Here is a 27,883-nt window from a genome sequence, read left to right on the forward strand (position 1 = left end):
ACACCATACATCTATAACCATCTGATCTTTAACAAACCTGACAAAAACAAGCAATTGGGAAAGGATTTCCTATTTAATAAATGGTGCTGGGAAAACCGGCTAGCCATATGTAGAAAGCTGAAACTGGATCCCTTCCTTACACCTTACACAAAAATTAATTCAAGATGGATTAAAGACTTAAATGTTAGACCTAAAATCATAACAACTCTAGAAGAAAACCTAGTCAATACCATTCAGGACATAGGCATGGGCAAGGACTTCATGACTAAAACACCAAAAGCAATGGCAACAAAAGCCAAAATTAACAAATGGGATCTAATTAAACTAAAGAGCTTCTGCACAACAAAAGAAACTACCATCAGAGTTAACAGGCAACCTACAAAATGGAGAAAATTTTTGCAATCTACCCATCTAACAAAGGTTTAATATCCAGAATCTACCACGACTTAAACAAATTTACAAGAAAAAAACAATCCCATCAAAAAGTGAGCAAAGGATATTAACAGACACTTCTCAAAAGAAGACATTTATGCAGCCAACAGACACATGAAAAAATGCTCATCATCACTGGTCATCAGAGAAATGCAAATCAAAACCACAGTGAAATACGATCTCATACCAGTTAGAATGGCGATCATTACAAAGTCAGGAAACAACAGATGGGGGAGAGGATGTGGAGAAATAGGAACACTTTTACACTGTTGGTGGGACTGTAAACTAGTTCAACCATTGTGGAAGACAGTGTGGCAATTCCTCAAGGATCTAGAACTAGAAATACCATTTGACCCAGCCATCCCATTACTGGGTATATACCCAAAGGATTATAAATCATGCTACTATAAAGACACATGCACACGTATGTTTATTGTGGCACTATTCACAATAGCAAAGACTTGGAACAAACCCAATTGCCCATCAATAATAGACTGGATTAAGAATATGTGGCACATATACACCATGGAATACTATGCAGCCATAAAAAAGGATGAGTTCACGTCCTTTGCGGGGACATGGATGCAACTGGAAACCATCATTCTCAGCAAACTATCACAAGGACAGAAAACCAAACACCACATGTTCTCACTCATAGGTGGGAAGTGAACAATGGGAACACTTGGACGCAGGAAGGGGACCATCACACCCCAGGGTCTGTTGTGGGGTGAGGGGACAGGGAGAAGGACAGCATTAGGAGAAATACCTAATGTAAATGACTAGTTAATGGGTGCAGCAAACCAACATGGCACATGTATACCTATGTAACAAACCTGCACGTTGTGCACATGTACCGTAGAACTTAAAGTATAATAATGAAAAAAAAAAACAACATAGGCAACATGCAAATACACACACACACAAAAGTTAGGAAACAACAGATGCTGGAGAGGATGTGGAGAAATAGGAACACTTTTACACTGTTGGTGGGAGTGTAAATTAGTTCAACCATTGTGGAAGACAGTGTGGCAATTCCTGAAGGATCTAGAACCAGAAATACCATTTGACCCAGCAATACCATTACTGGGTATATACCCAAATGATTATAAATCATTCTACTATAAAGACACATGCACACATAGGTTTATTACAGTACTATTCACAATAGCAAAGACTTGGAACCAACCCAAATGCTCATCAACGATTGAGTGGATAAACAAAACGTGGCACATGTACACCATGGAATATTATGCAGCTATAAAAAAGGATGAGTTCATGTCCTTTGCAGGGACAAGGATGAAGCTGGAAACCATCAGTCTCAGCAAACTAACACAGGAACAGAAAACCAACCACCGCATGTTCTCACTCATAAGGTGAGGTGAACAATGAGAAAACATGGACACAGGGAGGGGAACATCACACACCGGGCCTGTCAGCAGGTAGGGGTCTAGGGGAGGGATAGCATTAGGAGAAATACCTAATGTAGGTGATGGGTTGATGGGTGCAGCAAACCACCATGGCACGTGTATACCTATGTAACAAACCTGCACATTCTGCACATGTATCCCAGAACTTAAAGTATAACAAAAGTCAGATTTCTCCAAAAGTTGAAAAATCAGACTAAAAAAATCAACTTCCCCAAAGCCCAGAATAGAATAAAACTAGAAAGTTCTTCAACTATGATATTAGTTCTAGAATAGTCCTCTGCTCCACCCTCAATTCGGTGCTCAGAAGCAGAAGACAGATAATTCAAATTGGATTAAGGCATAATACAGATCCTTGTACCTAAATCAAATCCTCAAAGGAACACAAAGTTTACTATCTTATTCACAAAGTTTCAAGCCTAAAGGAAGAAGTTAGTCCAGATTACGGCATCCTAATCCTCTCCAGTTCTATTATCATATAAAAGCAACTTAAAATACTTGCAAGAAATATTACATCTATCCATAAAAACGGAGTTAACAAAAGATACCATGATCTTAAAAATACTTTATGACAAAACGCTACCTTCAAGGGGGTACCCTGTCACCTGCATGTAGCAAGTTGGTATTACAATAAACATTCTAACAGTCCAAACCAAAAGAGCTTTTAAAATTATTCTAAAATGTTCATGTTACTAAGAACCAAGGCAGCCTAGGAAAATGTTTTTAAAGAATATTTAATGATTTAGGAAAATTTTTACACTATTACTGTAATCTCAATTTTATTTATATACACAGAAAACAAGTATATAAAACAAAATGTGAATGTAATGGCTCTCTTATTGTAAAGAGTGTATTTATGCATTATTTTTATGAAGCAGAGACCAAGTAAAATGAGATGCACATAAAGATCAGTAAGAAACAACTGTTTCCTTACCTCTTCCAAATTATTTTTTTCAACCAATTTCCATCTGAGTCGAGCTTTTAAGCTTTTCAACATCTTCTTAATGGATAGCAAGTGATCCACACTGGGACTCTTATTTAAATATTCAATAAGCTGCTTTTTAAACTAAGTAAACAAAAGTTATGTATTTTCAAACACATAAGAAAAATATTTATTGAACAGTGATCATTTATTATTTCTCTGTTAAGATTCACCTAGTATGTACTGAGTTCAGATTGAGATACTTAGAAAATCTATAATTTTCAACAAGACAATTCAATAGATTTCCTTTTTATCCATGTTTCTATTTAGAAGAATATCAGTTCCAGCACTCAAAGTAGCAAAGACAAAAGTAATATTTCAAACTGAGACATACAATAAAACACACATTGTTAGTATGGATGAAAAAGGAATTTCTAGTGAGCATGTAAACTGAAATCATCTTTCCCAAAAGTGGTTTGAAAATATGTATCAAGTTTTAATAATGTCCATTCCTTTTAACTCAGTAATTATAGAATTTAGAAATCCGAGAAATAAAAACAAAAAATTATGCACGAACATATGTACAGTGTTATTTATGGTAGGAAAAATTGGAAGTAATCTTAATGTCCAACACACATGAAAGGTTAATGTTGTACATCTACATAGGGATGAGGATTTAGTCACTCAAGATGACAGTATAGAAAAATCATATAGAAAAATGTTCATAATATACCATTAAATGAAGAAAGTATGTTTGAAGTAACTTAAAAAACAATGCAATGCATATATATATGCTCACAAACATACAGATGCACATCCAGTGAGTAAATACTCTAAAACTATCTCTTAGGCTAAGGGAATTACAAGCAATGTTTTATTTCTTATCTTTCTGTATATAGCAAATTATCTACAGTAGACTTATATAGGCAAAAAGAAAATGATGTTAAAGATTATGGTTCTCATGGACATAAGAAAATAAAATTTTTAAAACAATAAAAAATTTGATATATTTATATCATTAAAAATCACCATTTCCAGTTGATAGTGAATTCTAATAATAATAGATAATTTACTGACACTGAGTATTAAACAACAAGAGAAAAATTTAAGTACTGAAAAATTCAAAGCATCAATTTATAAGATCAATAAGAGAAAGCACAATCAAACCTCAATACTGTCCTTGTACTTAGCTTGTACTGTGGCAATGAGCCTTTCCTCTGAACGAATCTTTTGCAGTACTTGACTATATGTATTTAAAATTATCTCCTTGTCTGCATCACCTTGATCCTAAATGAAATCACACACATAGAATTATACACAAAGGAATATCCAAAACAGCTAAGGCCTCCAATAACAATAGATAAACTTCAAAATTATGCCTTTAACAGATTTCTGCAGTGATTTCAAAACAGTTCTTAAACACAAATGTTTTCCTACAGAGAAGACAGATATCAAAGATGTTCATATGGCGGCCAGGCAACATAGTGAGACCAGTCCCTAAAAAAAAATTTTTAATTAGCTGAGCACAGTGGTATACACCTGTAGTCCTAGCTACAAGGGAGGCTGAGGCAGGGAGATTGAGGAATTCAAGGCTGCAGTGAGCTAGGATCACATCAATGCACTCCAGCCTGGGCGACAGAGCAAGACACTGTCTCTCTAAAAAAAGCAAAGCCATTGATATGGGAAACTTTACCCGTATTACACCATTATTCCCAAAGCTGTGTGGAGTAAGAGCATTAATGGAAATCAGGGATACTAATATGCTAAATATAAGAACTGTAAACAATATATAGACCTTCAACACTTTACTTTTAAAAATCACCTGTTAATAACTACTTCTAAAATCAAGTCTGACAAAACTATCTATATCAGGACTATTTAACAATATAAAACTTCTTAATGTATTTTTAATGCCAATATGAGTAAAATTATAAAAAGTAAAAAAAAGAAAAAACAAGTAAAATGAGAAGCCTAACCACTGAAACATTGGAAAGCTGCCTGAATAACTGGGAAGAGTCCCAATGAGCAGTAATTAAAATTACAAAACACCCTTTGGAGTAACTACACTAATTTTTACCTTGACACAGTAACAAAGAATATACACAATGGAGAAAGAAAGAGGATGACCAATCCATCTTGTGTGTCAACTTTCAGAGCTCTCTCAGATTTTAAGTTTTCACAAACTCTAAGGAGTCTCTTCTTATAGTCATTTGGTATGACACATTCAAGAATCAAAAAATATAGACAAGATTGTCCACTCAAATTAAGAGCAGTTTTCTTAGAATTAAACAAATTTTTTATGTGAAATGTCCTATTAAAACAAAAATGTCACCTAAGAATAAGACTTTGCATTGTGTTTGGATTAGAACTAGACGTTGTTACTCTTTCAAACAAGCCTATCAGAAGAAAGCTAAGATCAGTCTTAATACTTTCTAACTAGCAAGAAAAACTCTATTATTGGTTAATACTTTCTAACCATGAAAGGAAACCACACTGCTTCAAAGGAGACAATAATAAAGAATATTGATACTCACAACCAGAGCTATCTCCAGCTCTTTGCACACACTTGACTCAGTCTTCTCTAGGATTTCATCAATATTATCCATTGCGTCTTCTGAAATCAGTGATTCTTCCATAGATAGGTCAAAAACCTCATTTGCAAAAACACATGAAATATCTCATTTAATTCAATCAGCATTCATTGTGCCTTAATACCTGAAGCAGAGTATTAAGCTACACCCTGGGCAATGTAAAAGAACTAGGAATGCAGGAAAAAAAAGTGCCTACCCTCATAAAATTTATGCACTGAAAGGAAAAGGTACATACACATAGCATACTGTAAGAAAATAAATGGTTAAAAGAGGAAAGAGGACAATCCTTAGGAAAAGTTGAGAAAAAGAAGGAACAAGACCGATATGATTTTTTTGAGACTAATTAAAGGAGCAATCTGACTAAAAGCTAATAAAGAACCTTGACTGGCAAGGTGGCAAGTTTAAATCTGATACATAGTAGGTAGACGATGTCAGCTCTTGAACAAAGCACGTGATTTTTAAAATATATATTCCCTGGTTTATGCTACAAACACAACTGGGCAGGAGCTTTTATTACCTTTAAGGTTCTTTGGAACCATGCTACAAGACGCTGCAAAGAAGCATCTGTTTCACTTCTAACATTGGTGAACTCCTCTCTCTTATCACACTTCCAGTCATAAAATTTTTTAAGTATTTCATCAGAATTTGCTCCTTCTTTGGCTTGTCCATACACTGCTTCTAAAGAGACTGACAAATCCTGCAGAGAGATATACTTCTGTTCATTAAAGTTTATTAACTAATTCAGGATTCAAGCACCGTGTTAGGATCTAAGGGGTAAAAAAGCAGTATGCTGAATCCCCATTCTTGAGAATTTCATAAATACAACTTAGAATCATCAGATAGAGATGAAAACACAAAACTACCTAGAAGGTGGTTTATTTGGACCATAACAGTAAAGTTTATTAAGTGAATTAGTTACAAATAGAAAGCTTTATATCCTTATGGTTTTTAATTAAGTAGACATTACCCTGTTTTCCCTAACTTTTTGTATAAATTTATTAAGTACAAGAGTAATTTTGCTACATGGATATATTGCGCAGTGGTAAAGTCTGGGCTTTAGCGTATCTATCATCCAAATGTACACTGAACCCATTAAGTAATTTCTCAACATCCACCACCCTCCACCCCTAATCACCTTTCTGAGTCTCCTTTGTCTATCATAAGAATCACTACTGTTTGTCCTGGCATGAAAGTTTCTAAGACCGATTGCCAAATAAAAATAAACTACACACCAAAATAGACAAATAATTCTAATTAAGTAAAGACATTAAACATATATATGGACAATCATGCATCACTTAACAACACGGATATCTTCTAAGAAATGCATCGTGAGGCAATTTCATCATTATGCAAACATCATGGAGTGTACTGATGCAAACCTAGATGGTATAAATTTACTACACAACCAAACTACATGCTATAGCCTACTGCTCCTAGATATAGCATGTTACTGTACTGAATAATGTAAGCAATTGTAACAATGATTGCCTATGTAAACACAGAAAAGGTACAGTTAAGTACTATAATTTTATGGCACCACCACCATACATGCAGTCCATCATTGACCAAACCATGCAGCCCTCGACTGTACTTAAAGGCATTTTTTTAATGAATTGGCCTGGCTGGGTTTGTCGGGGCAGGTGCACAAAAAAAAAAAAACAGTAATAATAAAATTTTTTAATGTAATAAAGAATTGGAAAAGACAAGATAGGCAGTCTGCTAGCTCTCTCCAGAAATAAAAACTCTAGAAATTTTACAGAGATAAGAAAAAAGCTTAAGAGATCTCAGAAGTTTTTAATCACAAAACTCTGAGAAATCTTAGGCAGAGGATGGTTGGTGTTTAGCACTGAATTAACAAAGTCCCTACAAGTGAAAGAAGGACTGTGTCACAGTATAGAATTACCTGTGGGAAAAGAAAACTTTTTTCATAGGCCCTTCTCTCTCCCTCACATCAGGAAGAAAAACAGCAGCACCATCAAGAGGCAACAGGTTTATGCAAGTACAGCACAAGAACACAGATGAGGCAAAAATTGATAACCAATACAGAAGAGCTGGCCAGCCCCTGACCATTCTCTTTCCTTCACTTCTCCCCTGAATATCTGGCAGCATTTACATCTAAGGGTGGTAGTGTCTGGAAAGGAGCAGTAGCTGAGGCAGAGGGAATAGAGGTTTGCTGAGGAGTAAGACAGACCACCCAGGAGAGAAGCAAAGAGGGAGTAGATAATCCCTGATTGCAACATCAGAAGCTCTAGACCCTTAAAAACAACTCCATTCTATTCCCTAAACCTATCCAAAGTCTTAAAAGTTGTGGTCCAGATTTTCACTCTTCCCTAGGCCCTTCATATAACTACACAACAGCGAAGAACTAAGGTAGCTTATAGTTCCAAGGGAATATGAGATCTTGAGGAGAGATAAGAAGAGGATAAAATGGTGTGAACAGCACAAGCACTCTGAAAGAAGTATAAAAAACTAAGCCACTTTATAAAAAGGAAGCAAAATCAGTGTCAATGGCCCAGATAACAGTAAGAACTCAAAAATAAGCACAATAAATATTCTCAATAAAAGAAAGAATATTGGAAACACAAAGCCAAGTACTTATAAAAAATAACCAACTGAAGATATTAAATATAAAAGAAAGAATCTTTGACATACAAAACACAATGGATTGGCTAAATGGCAGAAGGGACACAGCTAGAGGATTAATTTATTAACTACACGGTTAAGCCAAGGATCCCACCAAAAAGACACCAACAAGATAAAAAGATTGTATTTATTTATTTAGTTTAACCCACCTCCTACATAAGATAAAAAGATTTTAAACAATAGATTAGCCATTAAAATATGTAGATAACAGAAATAGAAGTTTAAATATCTATCTAACAGAAGTCTCAGAATAAGAGAAAAATTTAATGGGGGAGGGAAGTATCTCAAGAAGTAATTATCAAGTATTACCTACAATTAAAGAAATATATAAAACCTCAGACTGAACTGGCTCAGATTCAGTCAAAACATAAACATGTTCTGATGCAACTTAAGAACAAAGTCAAGAGAAAATTTTAAAACTTCCAGAGGGAAAAAAGATCACAGAAGAACAAAGATTAGACTGATATCAACAATTATGGAAATAAGGCTGGGCACTTTGGCTCACGCCTGTAATCCCAGCACTTTGGGAGGCCAAGGCAGGTGGATCACTCCAGGTCAGAAGTTCGAGACCAGCCCGGCCAACATGCTGAAACCCCATCTCTACTAAAATTAGCCGGGCACAGTGGTGCATGCCTGTAGTCCCAGCTACTCGGGAGGTTGAGGCATGAGAATTGCTTGAACCCAGGAGCCAGAGGTTGCAGTGAGCTGAGATGGCACCACTGCACTCTCGCCTGGGTGAAAGAGCAAGACTCTCTCTCAAATAAATAAAGAAATAAAATTATAGAAAGATACAATAGATTATTATTGTCAAAGGTGTAAAGGAAACATGACCTTTGAACTTGCTATTTTATAGTCAGCTAAACAACTATTTGTATTTGAGATTGAAATGAGATATCCTAAAATATCAAATAACTCACAAAATCAAATACACAAAGATTTCTTTGAAAGCACTCTTAGAGAAAATATTCCAATATACAGAAAGAGCCAAGAGATAATGACTTACAAAATAAGAATGGAAAAATAACTCTAAAGTCTATTTAACTGAGCTATCACACACAATATCTATAATAACCTGTGACTAAAATCCTAGACAATTGTGGTTGGTTCACTGGTTGGTTTGGGGAAGGAGGTGGAGAAAGAGAGGAAAGACACCAAAGGCAGATAAGAATGTTCTAAAGTATTAGAAGAGTGGCCGGGCACAGTGGCTCACGCCTGTAATCCCAACACTTTGGGAGGCTAAGGCAGGTGGATGACTTGAGGCCAAGAGTTCAAGACTAGCCTGGCCAACATGATGAAACCCCATCTCTATTAAAAACACAAAAATTAGCCAGGCCTGCCTGTAATCCTAGCCACTCATGAGGCTGAGGAAGGAGAATCACTTGAACCCAGGAGGCAGAAGTTGCAGTGAGCCAAGACTGTGCCACTGTACTCCAGCCTGGGCAACAGAGTGAGACTCCATCTCAAAAAAAAAAAAAAAAAGTATTAGAGGTGTAAGTTAGAAAAGGAGAGAAAAAGAAACCATGATAAACAGAAACAAGTTTTAATAAAACAGTAATTATAAATATGTAAATTGTTACCAACAAAAAAGATATACGTTGGGTGCTTTCAAAAATTAAATCCATTAGTGTGTTATCAAGAGGGCATTTCAAAACGTGAATACAAAAGGTTAAAAATAAAGGGAGAAGCCAGGTGCGGTGGCTCACACCTGTAATTCTAGCACTTTGGAGGCCAAGGTGGGTAGACTGCCTGAGCTCAGGAGTTCGAGCCCACCCTGGGCAACATCGTGAAACCCATCTCTACTAAAATACAAAAAATTAGACAGGCATGGTGGTGCGTGCCTGTAATCCCAGCTACTCGGGAGGCTGAGGCAGGAGAATCGCTTGAACCCGGGAGGCAGAGGTTGCAGTGAGCTGAGATCGGCCACTGCACTCCAGCCTAGGCGACAGAGCGAGACTCCATCTCAAGAAAAATAAAAATAAATAAAATAAAAATAGAAAAAAAGAAAAGATGTTACAGTGTTAACCAAAAAGAAAGGTGGGATAGGAACTTAAAAGGCAAACAAAAAAAATTTTTATTTTATTTTTTAAAATCTAAGTGAAAAAATAAGATTACATAGTAGTTAAAAAGAAAACATTTTTATTATTTTTGACTTTTAGTTTAGGTTTGGAGGTACATGTGAAGGTCTGTTACATAGGTAAACATGTGTCATGGGGGGGATACACATTTTTAAATACATTACAATCATGAATACCTTAACACCCAACAATGTGGCACTGAAATACTTTGAACAAGAACCAAAAGAACAATAGGGACAAATAGGGACAAACCTATCTATTTCAGATATATGTAACAAAAATATTTCAAAGACTGATATACTGAACCAACCAAAACCTAAGCAAGTTTTAGATATATCTAAAACTGTACACCAAGAAAACTGAGAATACAATTTCTTTTTGAACTTAAGACCAGTCACAAAAAATCAACCATGTATTGTACGCCACAAAAGAAGTCTAAATAAAATGCTGAGGAAATCAGAAATCAAGAACTTTAATTTATTTGACCTTCATTACAGAAGTATCTTTCTTGGCTACTTGAAAAATATAAACTATTTCTCAGCAAAATAAAGAGAAGTTTAAAGAATATTTTGGTGACCTGAGGGAATACTAGAAGTGGAGACAAGCCAGATAAGGCAAAAAGTCTTCTAGCATTGAACTTTTAAAAGAAAAGAGGTTTAAAGATGATCTTAATTACAGAACCTTAACCTACATTTACTAACAGTGAGAAGAAATAAACCTTTAAGGGATAAAGTAGAAGTTGCATTGTGGAAAGCTAAATACTTACTATATTACTGCCCTTTTATATGCAAGGCTTACTTCAACATTCTGGAAGAACTTATATTATTTATGCAATTCCATTTAAGAAAATGTTTCAAACCAGGGCTCCAATGGTTCTTAAGCCATGTGGAACATCATCAAAACTACATCTTCATCCAGCAGGACAGAAAGAAACAATGCCCAGATGTCCCTGAATATCTTCTTCTCCAAATTTCTAGCAAGCTTATTCCCTGCAGTCCACAACAAGATCGATATTAGCTACTGGTCAGCTTAGTACTAGAGTAACTGACCAAAGCAGTAAAAATTCAAAGATACACAAAAAGTAAAAGGACTAGAAGAGAAAAGATTAAAGAGTTATTGTTTTCAAATGAAAACATATGAAAATGAAATGAAAACATTTCAAATGAAAACATTTGAAAACACAGAAAGCATGGAGTATCAACAGACAAATGAGAACTAAAAGAGATCAGCAGAGTTATCAGAGAAACACCAGTACGTAAAAATGAACAGTATTCCTCTATTCAATCAAAAATAGGAAATGAAAAGATAATATTCATAAAAGCAATCAAAAGCATAAATAAATAAAAGTTAAATGAAGAAAAAAGCATGAGGACTTATAGAGAAAAATTTTAAACAATATTAAAGGACAAAAAAGATCTGAATAAGTAGAGAGAAACATTATTATTAGATGAAATTAACACTGTCATGTTCATTCACCCCAAATTAAAGTCATTCCTGAGCTGGCAAGACAGAGCTGAAGACAAGATTCCACCATATCATATAGCTATATGTACTACAGTACTCTAGCCTCTGATCACATCAGGGAGAAACTTCCCTGGTCATGGAGCCTAAAAACCCTCTAATTTATGGATCAGAGTTGATCCCTTCTCCCTGTAACATGTGGTCCTACTACATTTTCTGCTAGAATGCAATGGACGATAGGGACCCACATACCTGCTACTGCTCCTGTCTCCATTAATTTCCCCAGTGAATACTGGAGTCCCTAGCCATTTTACCTTGTTTGCAAGATAGATATGCATATAAACATAGCCACAAAATATATTAATATAAACTTTTAATCCCATTAAAAAGAAATCAGAATTCAGGAAACAAGAAAAACTTTTGCAACCATCACAGAACAATCTAAAGTCTTAAGGTAAATGCTAATTTCACTTCTTAAATAAACTTACAATTTAACGTATATTTAATATATTTTTAATTCCAACCTGCAATGTTTTTAAGCGTTTATTAAGAGATGACTCATCAACTTCCAGAATAAAATCTTCTACTGACATGTACAGCTTCTGCTGCATTTCATTTCTTTGGGCAATCAAAATATTCCCTTCATTCTGGAGGAAGAAAAAAAGAATAACTATCATTAATACATCAGGTCTTTTCTGCATATGACCTGTATGAAAAAAAGTGATCTCCAAAATTAACTTTATATTCTCCAAACATAATAGCATTTAGGACATTTCTCTCCTTAGATCAACATAATGACAAAAAAACTTCCTTTCTCTTAATTAAAAATAAAACATTTAAGTTCAACAACTCTGATCTGCTAATTTTTATTTTTCCCATTACTTCTGCAACAATGAAATTTTTGTTTTTCTTACAGAAAATTATATAAGTTCCTACTAATTATATATGGCCTCTTTTCTATTCCCATCCCATTCTCAACTCCTTCAGCTACTCATCCTTCAAGATACACTTAAACACCAGGATAAATCCTCCAATTTGTCCAACAGGCTGTGTTTGGAAATACATATGTGAAAGATATCCAAGAACTCTATGCATTTTATTATAGCACTTACCATACTGTATTAAAACTATATATTAATATATCCATCCTGTATCCAAGAAAGAAAGAAAGGATGATGTCTTTTAAAAATTTTTATCTCTATTACCTATAACAGTGTCTGGCACATACACTTAAAAGCCTGAATTTTAGGATATTTTTTCTTGCATAAGCTCAACCAGGCTATTTTAAAACTATAAATAAAAAAGAAAAGACCTCAAGTAAAGCCTATTGTTTTCATCATTAAAAAAAAAAAAAAACACCTGGGTGCAGTGGCTCACGCCTGTAATCCCAGCACTTTGGGAGGCCGAGGCAGGAGGATCATGAGGTCAGGAGATCGAGACCACGGTGAAACCCCACCGCTACTAAAAATACAAAAAATTAGCTGGGCACAGTGGCAGGCGCCTGTAGTCCCAGCTACTCAGGAGGCTGAGGCAGCAGAACGGCGTGAACCCGGAAGGCAGAGCTTGCAGTGAGCCAAGATCACACCACCGCACTCCAGCCTGGGCGACAGAGCAAGACTCCGTCTCAAAAAAAAAAAAAACACATGTCCACATGGCAATCAAGTTAAAGAACTATGCAAAATACTTGAATAAAAGTTAACAATTCTAAGCCAAAATCAGTACAATAAGGGAAATAAAATGACGATTTCATTTGAGTGGCTATTATGATTGTATATTTAGCCAATAATCTACCCTTCCATCTATCAAGTAAACTTTAAGTCCGGAAACGCAGTAGTAGAAAAAAAAAATTCTGCTTTCAAAAAAAGTCACATCTGTACTCATAGGATACTAAGTGCTAAAGCTCCATCCTGAATACTTTCACTATGCTCAAACCACAAAAACAAATAAGGCAGGTTTTTTTTCATCTTTTCATCTTATATGAAAATACATTAAGAAGTATTTTAATATCAATAGTGTGGTTTAAATGGAAAAAGAATAGGCTTTGCTGTCAGACATGTCTGGGTTCAAGTTCCATATTAACATTTAGAACTAGGGTCCGGGCATGGTGGCTAACACTTGCAATCCCAGGAATTTGGGAGGCCGAGGCAGGAGAATTACTTGAGCCAAGGAGTTCAAAACCTGTCTAGACAACATGGTAAAATCCCGTCACTACAAAAAGTACAAAAAAATTAGCCAGGCATGGTTGGTAGTGCACGCCTGTAGTCCTAGCTACTTGGGAAGCTGAAGTGGAGAATCTCTTGTGCCCTGGAGGTTGAGGCTGCAGTGAGCTGGGATCGTGCCACTGCACTCCAGCCTGGATGACAGAGTGAGACCATACCTCAAAAAAAAGAGTAATTTTTTAATTTTAAAAAATTACAACTAGGTAATCTTGAACAATTTCCTTACCCTTGTAAGCCTGTTTCCTCACTTATAAAATGGGAGCAAATATGCCCATTTTAAAAGTTAATGTAAGAAAATGTTTATAAACACACTGCCTGTGTTTCATAGAAATTAAAAAATTATTAATTCTGCTGTCATCTTCTTTCTCCCATAATCAGAAGTGATCAGTTAAAATCTAATATGTAAAATAACCAAAATCAAATCCCTTCTCCAAACTAAACATTCCTGGCATTTTCAAAAGCCTAGTTATCCTGCTCATACTTCTCATTCAGAGCCAGTCAGGCTGCCAACTGATCAACCTAGGTATGATTAGGGAGTAAGATTTACAGGGTACAATCCAGAGGCAGAAACCACAAATATTTAAGATGGAACAAGTCCAAACCCAACAAGTATAAAGCTCACAGGTGCTAGGGAAAGTTATGGTGGTTGTAGGGAATGGTTTACAAGAAAAACAGGAAGTTCTGTTCAGCCCAATACAATAAATTAAAGAAAACTGCAACAGGAAATAAATATACTTGTACCTAAGCTAATAAAGAATTTACGTGAAATATTTCATTTTCATACCCCTACTCACACACACAAACAACTACCTCCCAACAGTAGGTGACTCAGACACTAATTAATAGTAAGGCAGAGTCTTATATGCATAAAACACACCACTCAGACCAGAAAAGATCCACATTAGCATGTATGAAAGCCACTCTGGTTTACAAGCCTAATGTCCCTCAAAAGCCAATATCTCTTATAACAACTCCATAGGTATAGCTTCCAGGGTCCCTCAAGGGGCATGTTTAGTTACAAGAGTCAACATCAAGTATTTGTAGTTTGTAGTTCCTCCCAGTACAGATGCAATTTGACAATCATAAGTTATATTTACCATAAATAATGTTGCCTGGTAACACAGTTGAAATATTTTATCATATTATGAAGGGAACAAAGAGAGCGAGTTAACCAAAGGTAAAGTTTTCATGCAAAAGGGGAAAAGATTTTGTTACCCCTTATCCACAGTCACCAGTTGTCTATTACACCTTTCTTACAAGGCTATAAATGAAGGAAATTATTAATATGAAGATACTATAAAAGTTAAAGATTTTACACCAACTATCATTACAATATCTCCAGTTCCTTTTCTTTCTAGAAAGATAACATTTCCTGAGTTCTAATTTATTACACCGTGATCTGAGAGACTGTTTGTTACGATTTCAGTTCTTTTGCATTTGCTGAAGAGTGTTTTACTTCCAATTATGTGGTCAATTTTAGAATAAGTACCACGTGGCACTGAGAAGAATATATATTCAGTTGATTTGGGGTAGAGAGTTCTGCAGACATCTACCAGGTCCACTTGATAGAGAGCTAAGTTCAAGTCCTGAATATCCTTGTTAATTTTCTGTCTCGTTGATCTAATACTGATAGTGGGGTGTTAAAGTCTCCCATTATTATTGTGTGGGAATCTAAGTCTCTTTGTAGGTCTCTAAGAACTTGTTTTATGAATCTGGGTGCTCCGTGGGTGCATACATATTCAGAATAGTCACCTCTTCTTGTTGAACTGTTTCCTTTACCATTATGTAATACCTTTCTTTGTCTTTTTTTATCTTTGTTGATTTAAAGTCTGTTTTGTCAGAGACTAGGACTGCAACCCCTGCTTTCTTTTGCTTTCTATTTGCTTGGTAAATTTCCCTCCACCCCTTTATTTTGAGCCTGTATGTGTTTTTGTGCAGAAGATGGGTCTCCTGAATACAGCACACAGATGAGTCTTGACACCACTTAGCTAATTTGCCAGTCTGTGTCTTTTAATTGGGGCATTTAGCCCATTTACATTTAAGGTTAGTATTGCTCACTCAAAACCACACAATTTCATGGAAATTGAACAACTTGCTCCTGAATGGCTCCAGGGTAAATAATGAAATTAAGGCAGAAATCAAGAAGTGCTTTGAAACCAATGAGAACAAAGAGACAATGTACCAGAATCTCTAGGACACAGATAGTGTTAAGAGAGGAATTTATAGCACTAAATGCCCACATCAGAAAGCTAGAAAGATCTCAAATCAACACCTTAACATCACAATTAAAAGAACTAGAAAGGCAAGAGCAAACGAACCCAAAAGCTAGCAGAAGACAAGAAATAAGATCAGAGAAGAATTGAAGGAGACAGAGACACACACACACAAAAAAAAAACACTCCAAAAAAATCAATGAATCTAGGGTCTGGTTTTTTTTTAAAAAAAGTAACAAAATAGACCACTAGCTAGACTAATAAAGAAGAAGAGAGAGAAGAATCAAATAGACTCAACAAAAAATGTTAAAGGGGTGTCACCACTGACCCCACAAAAATACCAACTACCATCACAGAATACTATAAACACCTCTACACAAATAAACTAGAAAATCTAGAAGAAATGAATAAACTCTTGGATGCCTACACCCTACCAAGACTAAACCAGGAAGTGTGGGGAAAAGAAAGAGAGATCAGACTGTTACTGTGTCAATGTAGAAAGAAGTAGACGTAAGAGACTCCATTTTGTTCTTTGTTAAGAAAAATTCTTCTGCCTTGAGATGCTGTTAATCTGTAACCCTACCCCCAACCCTGTGCTCCCTAAGACATGTGCTGTGTCCAAGGTTTAATGGATTTAGGGCTATGCAGGATGTGCTTTGTTAAACAAATGCTTGAAGGCAGTATGCTTGTTAAAAATCATCACCACTCCCTAATCTCAAGTACCCACGGACACAAAACACTGCGGAAGGCCGCAGGGACCTCTGCCTAGGAAAGCCAGGTCTTGTCCAAGGTTTCTCCCCATGTGATAGTCTGAAATATGGCCTTGTGGGAAGGCAAAGACCTGACCGTCCCCCAGCCCGACACCCATAAAGGGTCTGTGCTGAGGAGGATTAGTAGAAGAGGAAGGCCTCTTTGCGGTTGAGATAAGAGGAAGGCATCTGTCTCCTGCTCGTCCCTGGGCAACGGAATGTCTCGGTGTAAAACCTGATTGTATGCTCCATCTACTGAGACAGGAGAAAACCACCTTAAGGCTGGAGGTGAGACATGCTGAAGGCAATACTACTCTTTAATGCACCAGATATGTTTATGTATGTGCACATCAAAGCACAGCACATTTTCTAACCTTGTTTATGACACAGAGACATTTGTTCACATGTTTTCCTGCTGACTCTCTCCCCACTATTACCCTATTGTCCTGCCACATCCCCCTCTCCGAGACGGTAGAGATAATGATCAATAAATACTGAGGGAACTCAGAGACCTTTGCCGGCGCGGGTCCTCCATATGCTGAGCGCCGGTCCCCTGGGCCCACTTTTCTTTCTCTATACTTTGTCTCTGTGTCTCTTTCTTTTCTCAAGTCTCTTGTTCCACCTGACGAGAAACGTCCACAGGTGTGCAGGGGCAGGCCACCCCTTCTGGAAGAAGTTGAATCCCTGAATAGACCAATAACAAAAACTCTGAAATTGAGGTAGTAATTAACAGCCTACCGACCAAAAAAAACCCAGGACCAGACAGATTCACAGCTGAATTCTACCAGAAATACAAAGAACAGCTGACACCATTCCTTTTGAAAGTATTCCCAACAATTGAAAAGGACGGACTCCTCCCTAACTCATTTTATGAAGCCAGCATTATCCTGATACCCAAACCGGGAAAAGACACAACAAAAAAAGAAAACTTCAGGTCAATATCCCTGATGAACATCGATGCGAAAATCCTCAATAAAATACTGACAAACCGAATCCTGCAGCACATCAAAAAACTTATCCACCACGATCAAGTCCACTTCATCCCTGGAACACAAGGCTGGTTCAACATATGCAAATCAATAAACGTAATCCATCACATAAACAGAACCAATGACAAAAACCACATGACTATCTCAATAGATGCAGAAAGGGCTTTGATAAAATTCAACAGGCCTTCATGTTAAAAACTCTCAGTAAACTAAGTACTGCCAGAACATATCTCAAAATAGTGACAGTTATTTATGACAAACCCACAGCCTCAAATTGAATGGGCAAAAGCTGGATGCATTCCCTTTGAAAACCGGTACAAGACAAGGATTCCCTCTCTCACCACTCCTATTCACCATAGTATTCGAAGTTCTTGACAGGGCAATCAGGCAAGAGAAAGAAATAAAGGGTATTCAAATAGGAAGAGAGGAAGACAAGTTGTCTGTTTGCAGACGACATGATTTTATATTTAGAAAACCCCATCGTCTCAGCCCAAAAACGTCTTGAACTGATACGCAACTGCAGCAAAGTCTCAGGATACAAAATAAACGTGCAAAAATCACAAGCGTTCCTACACACCAACAAGAGGCAAGCAAAGAGCCAAATCATGAATGAACTCCCATTCACAACTGCTACAAAGAGAATAAAATACCTAGGAATACAGCTAATAAGGGATGTGAAGGACCTCTTCAAGAAGAACTACAAACCACTGCTCAAGGAAATAAGAGAGGACACAAACAAATGGAAAAATATTCCATCCTCATGGATAGGAAGACTCAATATCATGAAAATGGCCATACTGGCCAAAAAAATTTATAGAATCAATGCTATTCCCATCAAGCTACCACTGACATTCTTCACAGAATTAGAAAAAACTATTTTAAATTTCATATGGAATCAAAGAAGACCCCATATAGCCAAGATAATCCTAAGCAAAAGGAACAATGCTGGAGGCATGACGCTACCTGACTTCAAACTATACTACAAGGCTACAGTAACCAAAACAGCATGTTACTGGTACCAAAACAGACATATAGACCAATGGAGCAGAACGGAAACCTCAGAAATAACATCACACATCTAAAACCATCTGATCTTCGACAAACCTGACAAAAACAAGCAATTGGGAAAACATCTCCTATTCAGTAAATGGTGCTGGGAAAACTAGACATATGCAGAAAACTGAAACTGAACCCCTTCCTTACATTTTACACAAAAATTAACTCTAGATGGATTAAAGACTTAAATGTAAAACCTAAAACTATAAAAACCCTAGCAGAAAACGTAGGCAATAGCATTCAGGACATAGGCATGGGCAAAGACTTCATGACAAAAACAACAAAAGCAAATGCAACAAAAGTCAAAATTGACAAATGGGATCTAATTAAACTAAAGAGCTTCTGCACAGCAAAAGAAACTATCATCAGAGTGAACAGGCAACCTGTTCTCCTGAACAGGAGAAAATTTTTGCAATCTACCCATCTGACAAAGATCTAATATCCAGAATCTACAAAGAACTTAAACATATTTACAGGAAAAAGACAACCCCATCAAAAAGTGGGCAAAGGATATGGGATATGAACAGGCACTTCTCAAAAGAAGACATTTATGCAGCCAACAAACATATGAAAAAAAGCTCAACATCACTAATCATCAGAGAAATGCAAATCAAAACCACAAGAAGATACCATCTCATACCAGTTAGAATGACGATCATTAAAGTCAGGAAACAATAGATGCTGGAAAGGATGTGGAGAAACAGGAACACTTTCACACTGTTGGTGGGAACGTAAATTAGTTCAACCATTGTGGAAGACGATATGGCAATTACTCAAGGATCTAGAACCAGAAATACCATTTGACCCAGCAATCCCATTACTGGGTATATACCCAGAGGAATATAAATCATTCTACTATAAAGACACATGCACATGTATGTTTACTGCAGCACTGCTCACAATAGCAAAGACTTGGAACCAACCCAAATGCCCATCAATGATAGACTAGATAAAGAAAATGTGGTACATATACACCATGGAATACTGTGCAGCCATAAAAAGGAATGAGTTTATGTCCTTTGCAGCCAAATGGATGAAGCTGGAAGCCATCATCTTCGGCAAACTAACACAGGTATAGAAAACCAAACACTGCATGTTCTCACTCATAAGTGGGAGTTGAACACTGAGAACACATAGACACAGAGAGGGAAACAATACACATCAGGGCTTGTTAGGAAATGGGGGGTGATGGGAGGGAATTTAGAGGACAGGTGCAGCAAACCACCACGGCACATGTATACCTATGTAACAAATCTGCACATTCTGCACATGTATCCCGTTATTTTTTTTTAGAAGAAATTTAAAAAAAAAACATTTCCTTATGTTCAACAGATAAAAACCACAATAGAGAAAAATTCTCAACTCACCACATATTCACAAGTTTTAATATTCTCCTGAGCCAGATTGTATTCTGCCCATATTATCTCTAATCCATTCAAAGAAGCTGGAGTAGTAAAGCACCCTTCATCCAACACTTGTATAGCATCTGAAAGGTCTTTTCCAAAACGGACACTGATGCCGACATGCCTATTTTTAAAAATATCAAAAAGAAAAAGATCAATAAATTAGAAAGCTGGTGTGAGAAAAAGTTACACTTTAATAGTAATGGTCTAAAAGTTATTGTTTACAGCACTGGCTTTGAAGGGGTACCTTTTAAAACTTTATATAAAATCATGTATAACTTATTTTTTTCAGTCCACATATTTTTATGCAGACATGCATAATTTAGTATAAACTTTTAATTAAAAAACATCTGTGGATATACTAATTTCATGACATAAAAAATATGAAAAAATTAAAAATTTTTGAAACTATAAAAAAGGCAACTTCGAAAGTCTGCAGAATTTGAAATGGTACCAAATGAACCTTCAATTTTTGGTCTACAGATAATTTACAATGTCTAAGAGAAAAGACATATAAGAAACCCACTGTATCATAGGCTAATTGATCTAAGCAAGAGTTAAGTTCCTATGGCATATTTTTAGTCACAAAAACAGCACTTCCAAACAAAGACCCAAAACATTTCTAATATTAAACACTAAAATATACATGTCCTATACATACATTTAAGAAAAAGCAATAAAAACAACAAAGATAATTATTTACCCAAACTTTGGTGAATGAGTGGGTGACAGTAGGGTTAAATCAAGGAATAAATGTTTGCAAAGCGAAATTTTAAGAAGCGCCCCCTACCACCACAGGTTTAAAAACAAACAATAACAAACGTAGTGGGCTCACTGAATGCTTTCATGTCACATCGTTTATTGCAAAGGCATCTGTATGATTCTTGCATACTTTACAAATTTTTATTTTATGATAATCTGTACATACTCATTCACTCATTCATTTTCCAACCCGCTTATTCCAATCCAGGGATTGCAGGTGGCCACATCTATCTCAGCAGCTCAGAGCGTTAAGGTAGGAACCAATGCTGGACATGACACCACTGCACTGCAGGGCACACTCATGCTCATCCACACTCACTCATACTAGGACAATACAGACACACCAATTCACCTAAGTGGGATGTGAGAGGAAACCACAGTATTCCAAGAAAACCACCCAAATATGGAGAGAATGTGCAAACTCCACACAGACAGTGTGGCTCCAGCTAGGAACTGATTTTCTTCTTCAATGTTATAATGAAATAATGTTGAAGGAAAACATGTTATTCAAGGACATGCTGTACTCCTGAAAATAACCCCAAGCAAAATAACTGGATATGGTAGTTTCCCATCAAACTATCACTTAAAAGCTATGTTGCTGTTTTTTCAATTTCAGTCTCAGTTATGACCTTAGAACACTATAGCTCCAAGCAGTGACAGTAGAAACCTGACAAAAACAGCATAAAATTCATCTCAGAAATAACTATCTTTCTCTCTTTGAAGTCATAAAAATACAAAGGTTAAATTTTAAAGCAAAAATGGCAAGCACACAATTTAAACAAAGCACCAATTGATTAACAATTAGTTTAAGATATCCTTCTGAAAAATATGGTTTTACCTACCTCATTTCTTTCAGTATTTCCATCTTAGCTGCCAGATGTTTCATTCTGGTATCTATACAGGTCTTCAGGGTGCTTTCTAAGTGGTTAGTCAAATCCACAGCAGCTGCCTTCTCTTGCTGAAACAAAGAATAAGCACATCCTAGTGAGACCCAAATAGGAAACTGTATTTCTGCTATAATTTAAATAATTTTTGGCTGGGCCCAGTGGCTCATGCCTGTAATTCCAACACTTTGGGAGGCCAAGGAGGACAGATGGCTTGAGCTCAGAAGTTTGAGACCAGCCTGGACAATGTGGCAAAACCCCATCTCTACGAAAAAATACATGGGTGTGGTGGTGCCTGCCCGTAGTCTTAGCTACTTAGGAGGCTAAGGTGAGAGGATGGCTTGAGTTAGGGAGGCAGAGGTTGCAGCGAGCTGAGATTGTGCCACAGCACTCCAGCCTGGGCAACAAAGCCAGACTCTGCCTCAAAAAAAAAAAAAAAAAAAAAAAGTTTCCAAATTTGAATAAAATATAATAGAATCTAGCTGCTGATTTTTATTTCAAATTAATATTTATTTTTAACTGCTTCAATTAAATAAAGAATGAAGGCTTTAATGATTCTAAATAAACTATACATTATCACTCTTGGCACAGCTTTTTGGAATTTATTCATTCATCATCTTTTTTTGGTGCTATGTCTTTTTTTAAATTGTGGTAAAATATACATAACATAAAATGTATCATTTTAACCATTTTAAAATGTATAGTTCTGTTGCATTAGGTACATTCATATTGTTGTGTAATCATCAGCACCATCCATCTCCAGAACTTTTTCATCTTTCCTAATTAAAATTCTATCTATCAAACACTACTCCCTATCTCCCCTCCCCCTCCCCCAAGACCCTAGAAACCACCATTCAACTTTGGGTCACTACAGATTTGACTGCTCTAGGAACCTCGAATAAAAATACTATATGCAAATATGCCTGTATTAATGTCAAGCAACTCCCTTTGGCACAGGGAGTATCTTCTAAGCAATAAAGAGAGACATTTCATAAAGATAAATGGGTCAATTCATCAAAAAGATCCAACAATTCTAAAAGTATATTTGCATAATAACAACTTTTTTAAAAAAAATCACAAAATCTGATAGAACAAAAGGGAATAAAACAGACAAAACTACAATAATATTTAGATTTCAGTACTTCTCTCTCAGTAGTTGACTGAACAAGTAGAGAAAGAATCTGTCAGGGTCTAAAAGACTTGAAGTCCACTATCAACCAATTCAGCCTAATATTTATAAAACACTTCACCCAACAACTATAGGATACACATAACTTATAAAAATGCATGAAACATTTCCAGACAGACCATATGCTGGGTAATGAAACAAATGTCAATAAATTTAAAAGGACTGAAACCATTCAGAGTATGCTCTCTGATACCAATAAAATTAAATTAGAAATCAGTAACAAAATATATTGCAGGAACCACTGAGTATTTATCCAAAAGGAAGGAATTAACATGCACTCCTAAGTTTACTGCAGCACGATCACAACATCAAAGACATGGAATCAACCTAAGTGTCCATCAATGGATCAAGAAAATGCAGTATATATACAATGGGATACTATTCAGCCATAAAAAAAGAATGAAATCCTGTCATTTCCAGCAACATGGATGGAACTGGAAGTCATTCTATTAAGTGAAATAAGCCAGGCACAGAAAGAAAATATTTTACATTCTTGTTAATATGTAGGAGCTAAAAAAAGTTGATCTCATGGAGGTAGAGAGTGGAATGATAGATACCAGAGGCTAGGAAGGATGTGGTAGGGATAGAAGAATAAAGAAAGTTTGGTTAATAAGTACAAACATGCAGTTAGATAGAAGGGATAAGTTCTAATGTTTGATAAGAGATGACTATAGTTAACAACGTATTATATATTTCAAAATAGCTAGAAGAGGTCTTGAAATGTTCCCAACACACAGAAATGATAAATCCTTGAGGTGATCAATATCCTAAATACCTACACTTGATCATTACACATTCTAGGCATATGAGAAAATATCACACATACACCAGTAAACATATACAAATACTATGTACCAAGAAAAAAATAAAATGTATATTGGGGAAATCTTCAAATTTGCGGAAATTAAGCAACATGCTTCTAAGTAGTTCATGGTTCAAACTAGGATTCACGAGGAAATGTTTTAAATATGCTTCACTAAATAATAAACAAAACTATCAAAATTTGTGGTTTGTAAATAAAGCAATGCTTAGAAAGAAATCTTTATCTCTAAAAGTATATTACAAAAGAACAAAAGATTTAAAACAATAATATGGGGACTTCAGGTTTTGGTTTCACATGTAAGGAGCCTGGAAGTCACTACGCCATCCTAACACATATTAAAAAGCTGAACAAAGTGGAAATCAACAACTTTTCTCAGATCTGTAAGAAAAGGTGAGATAGGCAGGGTCACTGGGAAAACTGCTACTCCTAAAATTAAACAGACAGACAGGGATACAGAGAATCACAACATACTGGAACAGAAATTTCTACAGGAAGCAGTGCCTAGATCGGAAAACCTGGACTGCTGACAAACTGCTGGAAACTAGGTGTGGGCAAGACTGACAGCTGAAAGCTCCAGGGGCATCCAGTCATGGGGGCCCCCATGCTTTTGTGAGTTTTACCTCCAGGAGCTAGATCAGGTTCTCACAGTAAATACAGTATCATACATATCATCGCAGTAAAATCCCCTCATGCTTCCAGCAGTGGGAGGGGAAAACAAACCATTTTGAAATATCCCAGAGCACTCTGTACTTCTTAATAAGATCTACCCTGAAAAGAAACCAGTTAAGCAGAGCCTAACCTGCTGAGGTTTCATCAAAGCCTAACTGACCTGGGGGACGGAAATATCCAACTCCAGCCAGCTCTATCCTTCCACATGGGAGGAGGTAAATACTCAATTCCATCCTATTCTAGCCATCCTATCCCACCTAAAGGGGGAGGAAAAAAATGAGAAATGCTTGTGAATTCAAAGGCCAGAGGCATAGACTCGCAAAAAGACTGAGACCTAATCACAGGACTATACAACACATCACTCCCCCATACATCTTACAATTACATTATTAAAGACATATTTAAACCAATTGCTTTTTTACCTGATATATCATATACAGTTATCAAGAAAAAATTACAGCTAGACACAGTGGCTAATGCCTGTAATTCCAGCACTTTGGGAGGCTGAGGTGGGTGAACTGCTTGAGCCCGGGAGTTCAAGACCAGCCTGGGCAACGTGACAAAACGGTCTCTACCAAAAAAAAAAAAAAAAAAAAAATGCAAACATTAGCCAGGCATGGTGGTGCACACCTGTAGTCCCAGTTACTCAGGAGGCTGAGGTGGGAGGATCACTTGAGTCCAGGAGGTGGAGGTTGCAGTGAGCCAAGATCACGCCACTGCATTCCAGACTAGACAACAGGGCAAGACCCTGTCTCAGAAAAAAAAAAAAAAAAAGAAAAAAAAATTACAAGGCATACTCTAGGGCAAAAACTACAGTTTGAAGAAAGAAAACATTCAGAACCAGATGTAGAAGGGATGTTGGAATTATCAATGAATTTAAAACAATTATGATTAATATGCTACGCATTATAATGGAGAAAGTAGATAGCATGTAGTAACAACAGATGGGCAATGTAAGCAAAGAGATGGAAATCCTAAGAACGAACCAAAAAGAAATGTTAGATATCAAAACACTGTAACGGAAATCAAAAATGCCTTCAATGGACATCCTAGTAGACTGGAAGTGGCTGAGAAAAGCATCTCTGAGCTTCAGGGTATATTAATAGGAACCCCAAAACTGAGAAGCAATGAGAACAGACTCAAAAGAAACAACAGAAGACCTAAGAATTGTGGGACAACTACAAAACATGTAACATATGAGTAATGAGAATGCCAAAAGGAAAAGAAATACCTAAAACAATACTGAGAATTTTCCTAAACCAAAACATGGATCCAGGAAGCTCAAAGACCACTAAGCTGAATGAATGCAAATAATAATAATAATAATAAAACTATGCATATCATTTTCAAACTACAGAAAATCAAAGATAAAGAAAAAATCCTCAAAGAAGCCAGAGGGGAAAAAACACTTTACCTATAGAGGAGTAAAGGTAAGAATTATATTCAACATCTGATATACTTTGGATGTTTGTCCCCTCCAAATCTCATGTTTAAATGTAATCTCCAGTGTTAGAAGTGGGGCCAAGTGGGAGGTACTGGTTCATGGGGCAGATCCCTCATGAATGGCTTAGCACCATCTTCTTGGTGGTGAGTTCTCACTCAGTTCACATGAGATTTGGTTAGGACCTACCCCTTCTCTCCCTCTCTCCCCACGAGATATGCTGGCTCCCTTTGCCTTCAGCTATGACTGTAAGCTTCTTAAGGCCCTCACCAGAAGCAGATGCTGGCACCCTGCTTTCTATATAGCCTGCAAAACCATGAGCCAATATAAACCTCTTTTCTTTATAGTCAGTCTCAGATATTCCTTTATAGCAATGAAAACGAACAAAATATCTCTTTGGCAAGCACGCAAGGAAGTAGAGAATGGAGTGAAATATTTAAAGGGTTGAACAAAAAAAAGGCACCAACCTAGAACTCTGTGTCCTAAATCATCCTGGAAAAGCAAAGATGAAATAAAAGACCTTCTTAGAGAAAAAAAAAAAAAATGAGGGACTATGCAATTGGTAGACCTTTCTTGAAAGAAATGTTAAAATATGTTTTTAAAGAGAAGAAAAATAATATAGGTCAGAAACTTGTCTCCACATAAAAAAGGAAGAGCATCAAAGCAGGAATAAGTGAAGGCAAAATAAAAACTTTTTTTCTTATTCTCAATTGATCTAACAGAAAACAGTTTCTTAAAAAATAATAGCAACAATGTATTTGATTATATATGTTTATATGTACATATATATGCTTACATATAATTATATATAAGTGAAATGAAAGACATCAACAACACAAGGAGTAAGAGGGAGGAATTATGATTATTTTCTTATAATAAGATGCTCACACTACCCATTAAGTGATATAGTGTTACTTGAAAGCAGGCCTGAATTAATTGTAAATGTATACTGCAAACTCTAGAGAAACCACTAAAAAACATTTTTTAAAAAAGTATAACTGACATGCTAAGAAAGAAGAAAAAACAGAATAATATAAAACACTCAATTAAAGCACAAAAAAAGAGGAAAAAAGTGGAAGACAAAAGAACAAGCAAGAGCATCAGATAGATCTTAATCCAATGCAGCCACATCAATAATCACTTTAAATGTCAACGGTCTACATCAGGGGTCCCCTCCCCCAGGCCATGAACTGGTAGGGTCCATGGCCTGGTAAGAACTGGGCCACACAGCAGGAGGTGAGTAGCAGGTGAGCAAGCATTACCGCCTGAGCTTCGCCACCTGTCATATCAGCAGTGGCATTACAGTCATAGGAGTGCAAACCCTATTGTGAAGTGCACACATGAGGGATCTAGGTTGCATGCTCCTTATGAGAATCTAATTAATGCCTGATGATCTGAGGTGAAACAGTTTAATCCCAAAACCCTCAATCTCCCTCCTGGAAAAATTGTCTTCCATGAAACTGGTCCCTGGTGCCAAAAAGGTTGGGGACCACTGGTCTAAATGCACCAATTAAAAGACGGACTGTCAGAATGGATGAAAAAGCAAGATTCAAATACACACTGTCTACCAGAACCTACTTTAAATATAAAGATAACTACAGATTAAAAGTAAATGTGGCCAGGCATAGTGTCTCACACCCGTCATCCCAACACTTTGGGAGGCTGCAGCTGGAGAATTGCTGAAGACCAGGAGTTCAAGACCAGTCTGGAAAACATGTCAAGACCCCATCTCTTAAAAAAAAAAAAAAATTGCCAGGCATAGTGGTGCATGCCTGTAGTCCAAGCTACTCAGGAGGCTGGGGCAGGAGGAGGATAGCTTGAGCTATCCTTGAGAGGAGTTTGAGATTGCAATGTGCCATGATTATACCGCTACACTCCAGCCTGGGTGACAGAGTGAGACCCTGTCTCAAAAAAATAAATAAAATAAAAATTAAA

At 36.5% G+C, this 27,883-nt stretch overlaps 1 protein-coding gene across 6 annotated transcripts in view; it reads right to left on the minus strand.

Moving 5' to 3' along the window:
• Positions 1-27,883, minus strand: part of STK31 (serine/threonine kinase 31) — a 140,334-nt gene that overhangs the window by 64,115 nt on the left and 48,336 nt on the right. For all 6 annotated transcript variants that reach the window (XM_054494826.2, XM_054494828.2, XM_054494831.2 and 3 more), the window contains 7 exons: positions 21,785-21,900; positions 20,145-20,304; positions 12,076-12,198; positions 5,887-6,066; positions 5,313-5,429; positions 3,946-4,065; positions 2,791-2,922 (listed from right to left, as the gene is read on the minus strand). In XM_054494826.2, the coding sequence (XP_054350801.1) occupies positions 2,791-2,922; positions 3,946-4,065; positions 5,313-5,429; positions 5,887-6,066; positions 12,076-12,198; positions 20,145-20,304; positions 21,785-21,900 (948 nt within the window). The remainder of the gene's footprint in view (positions 1-2,790; positions 2,923-3,945; positions 4,066-5,312; positions 5,430-5,886; positions 6,067-12,075; positions 12,199-20,144; positions 20,305-21,784; positions 21,901-27,883) is intronic.

The sequence above is a fragment of the Pongo pygmaeus genome, chromosome 6, assembly GCF_028885625.2.
Source record: "Pongo pygmaeus isolate AG05252 chromosome 6, NHGRI_mPonPyg2-v2.0_pri, whole genome shotgun sequence".
NCBI classification, from domain to species: Eukaryota; Metazoa; Chordata; class Mammalia; order Primates; family Hominidae; genus Pongo; species Pongo pygmaeus.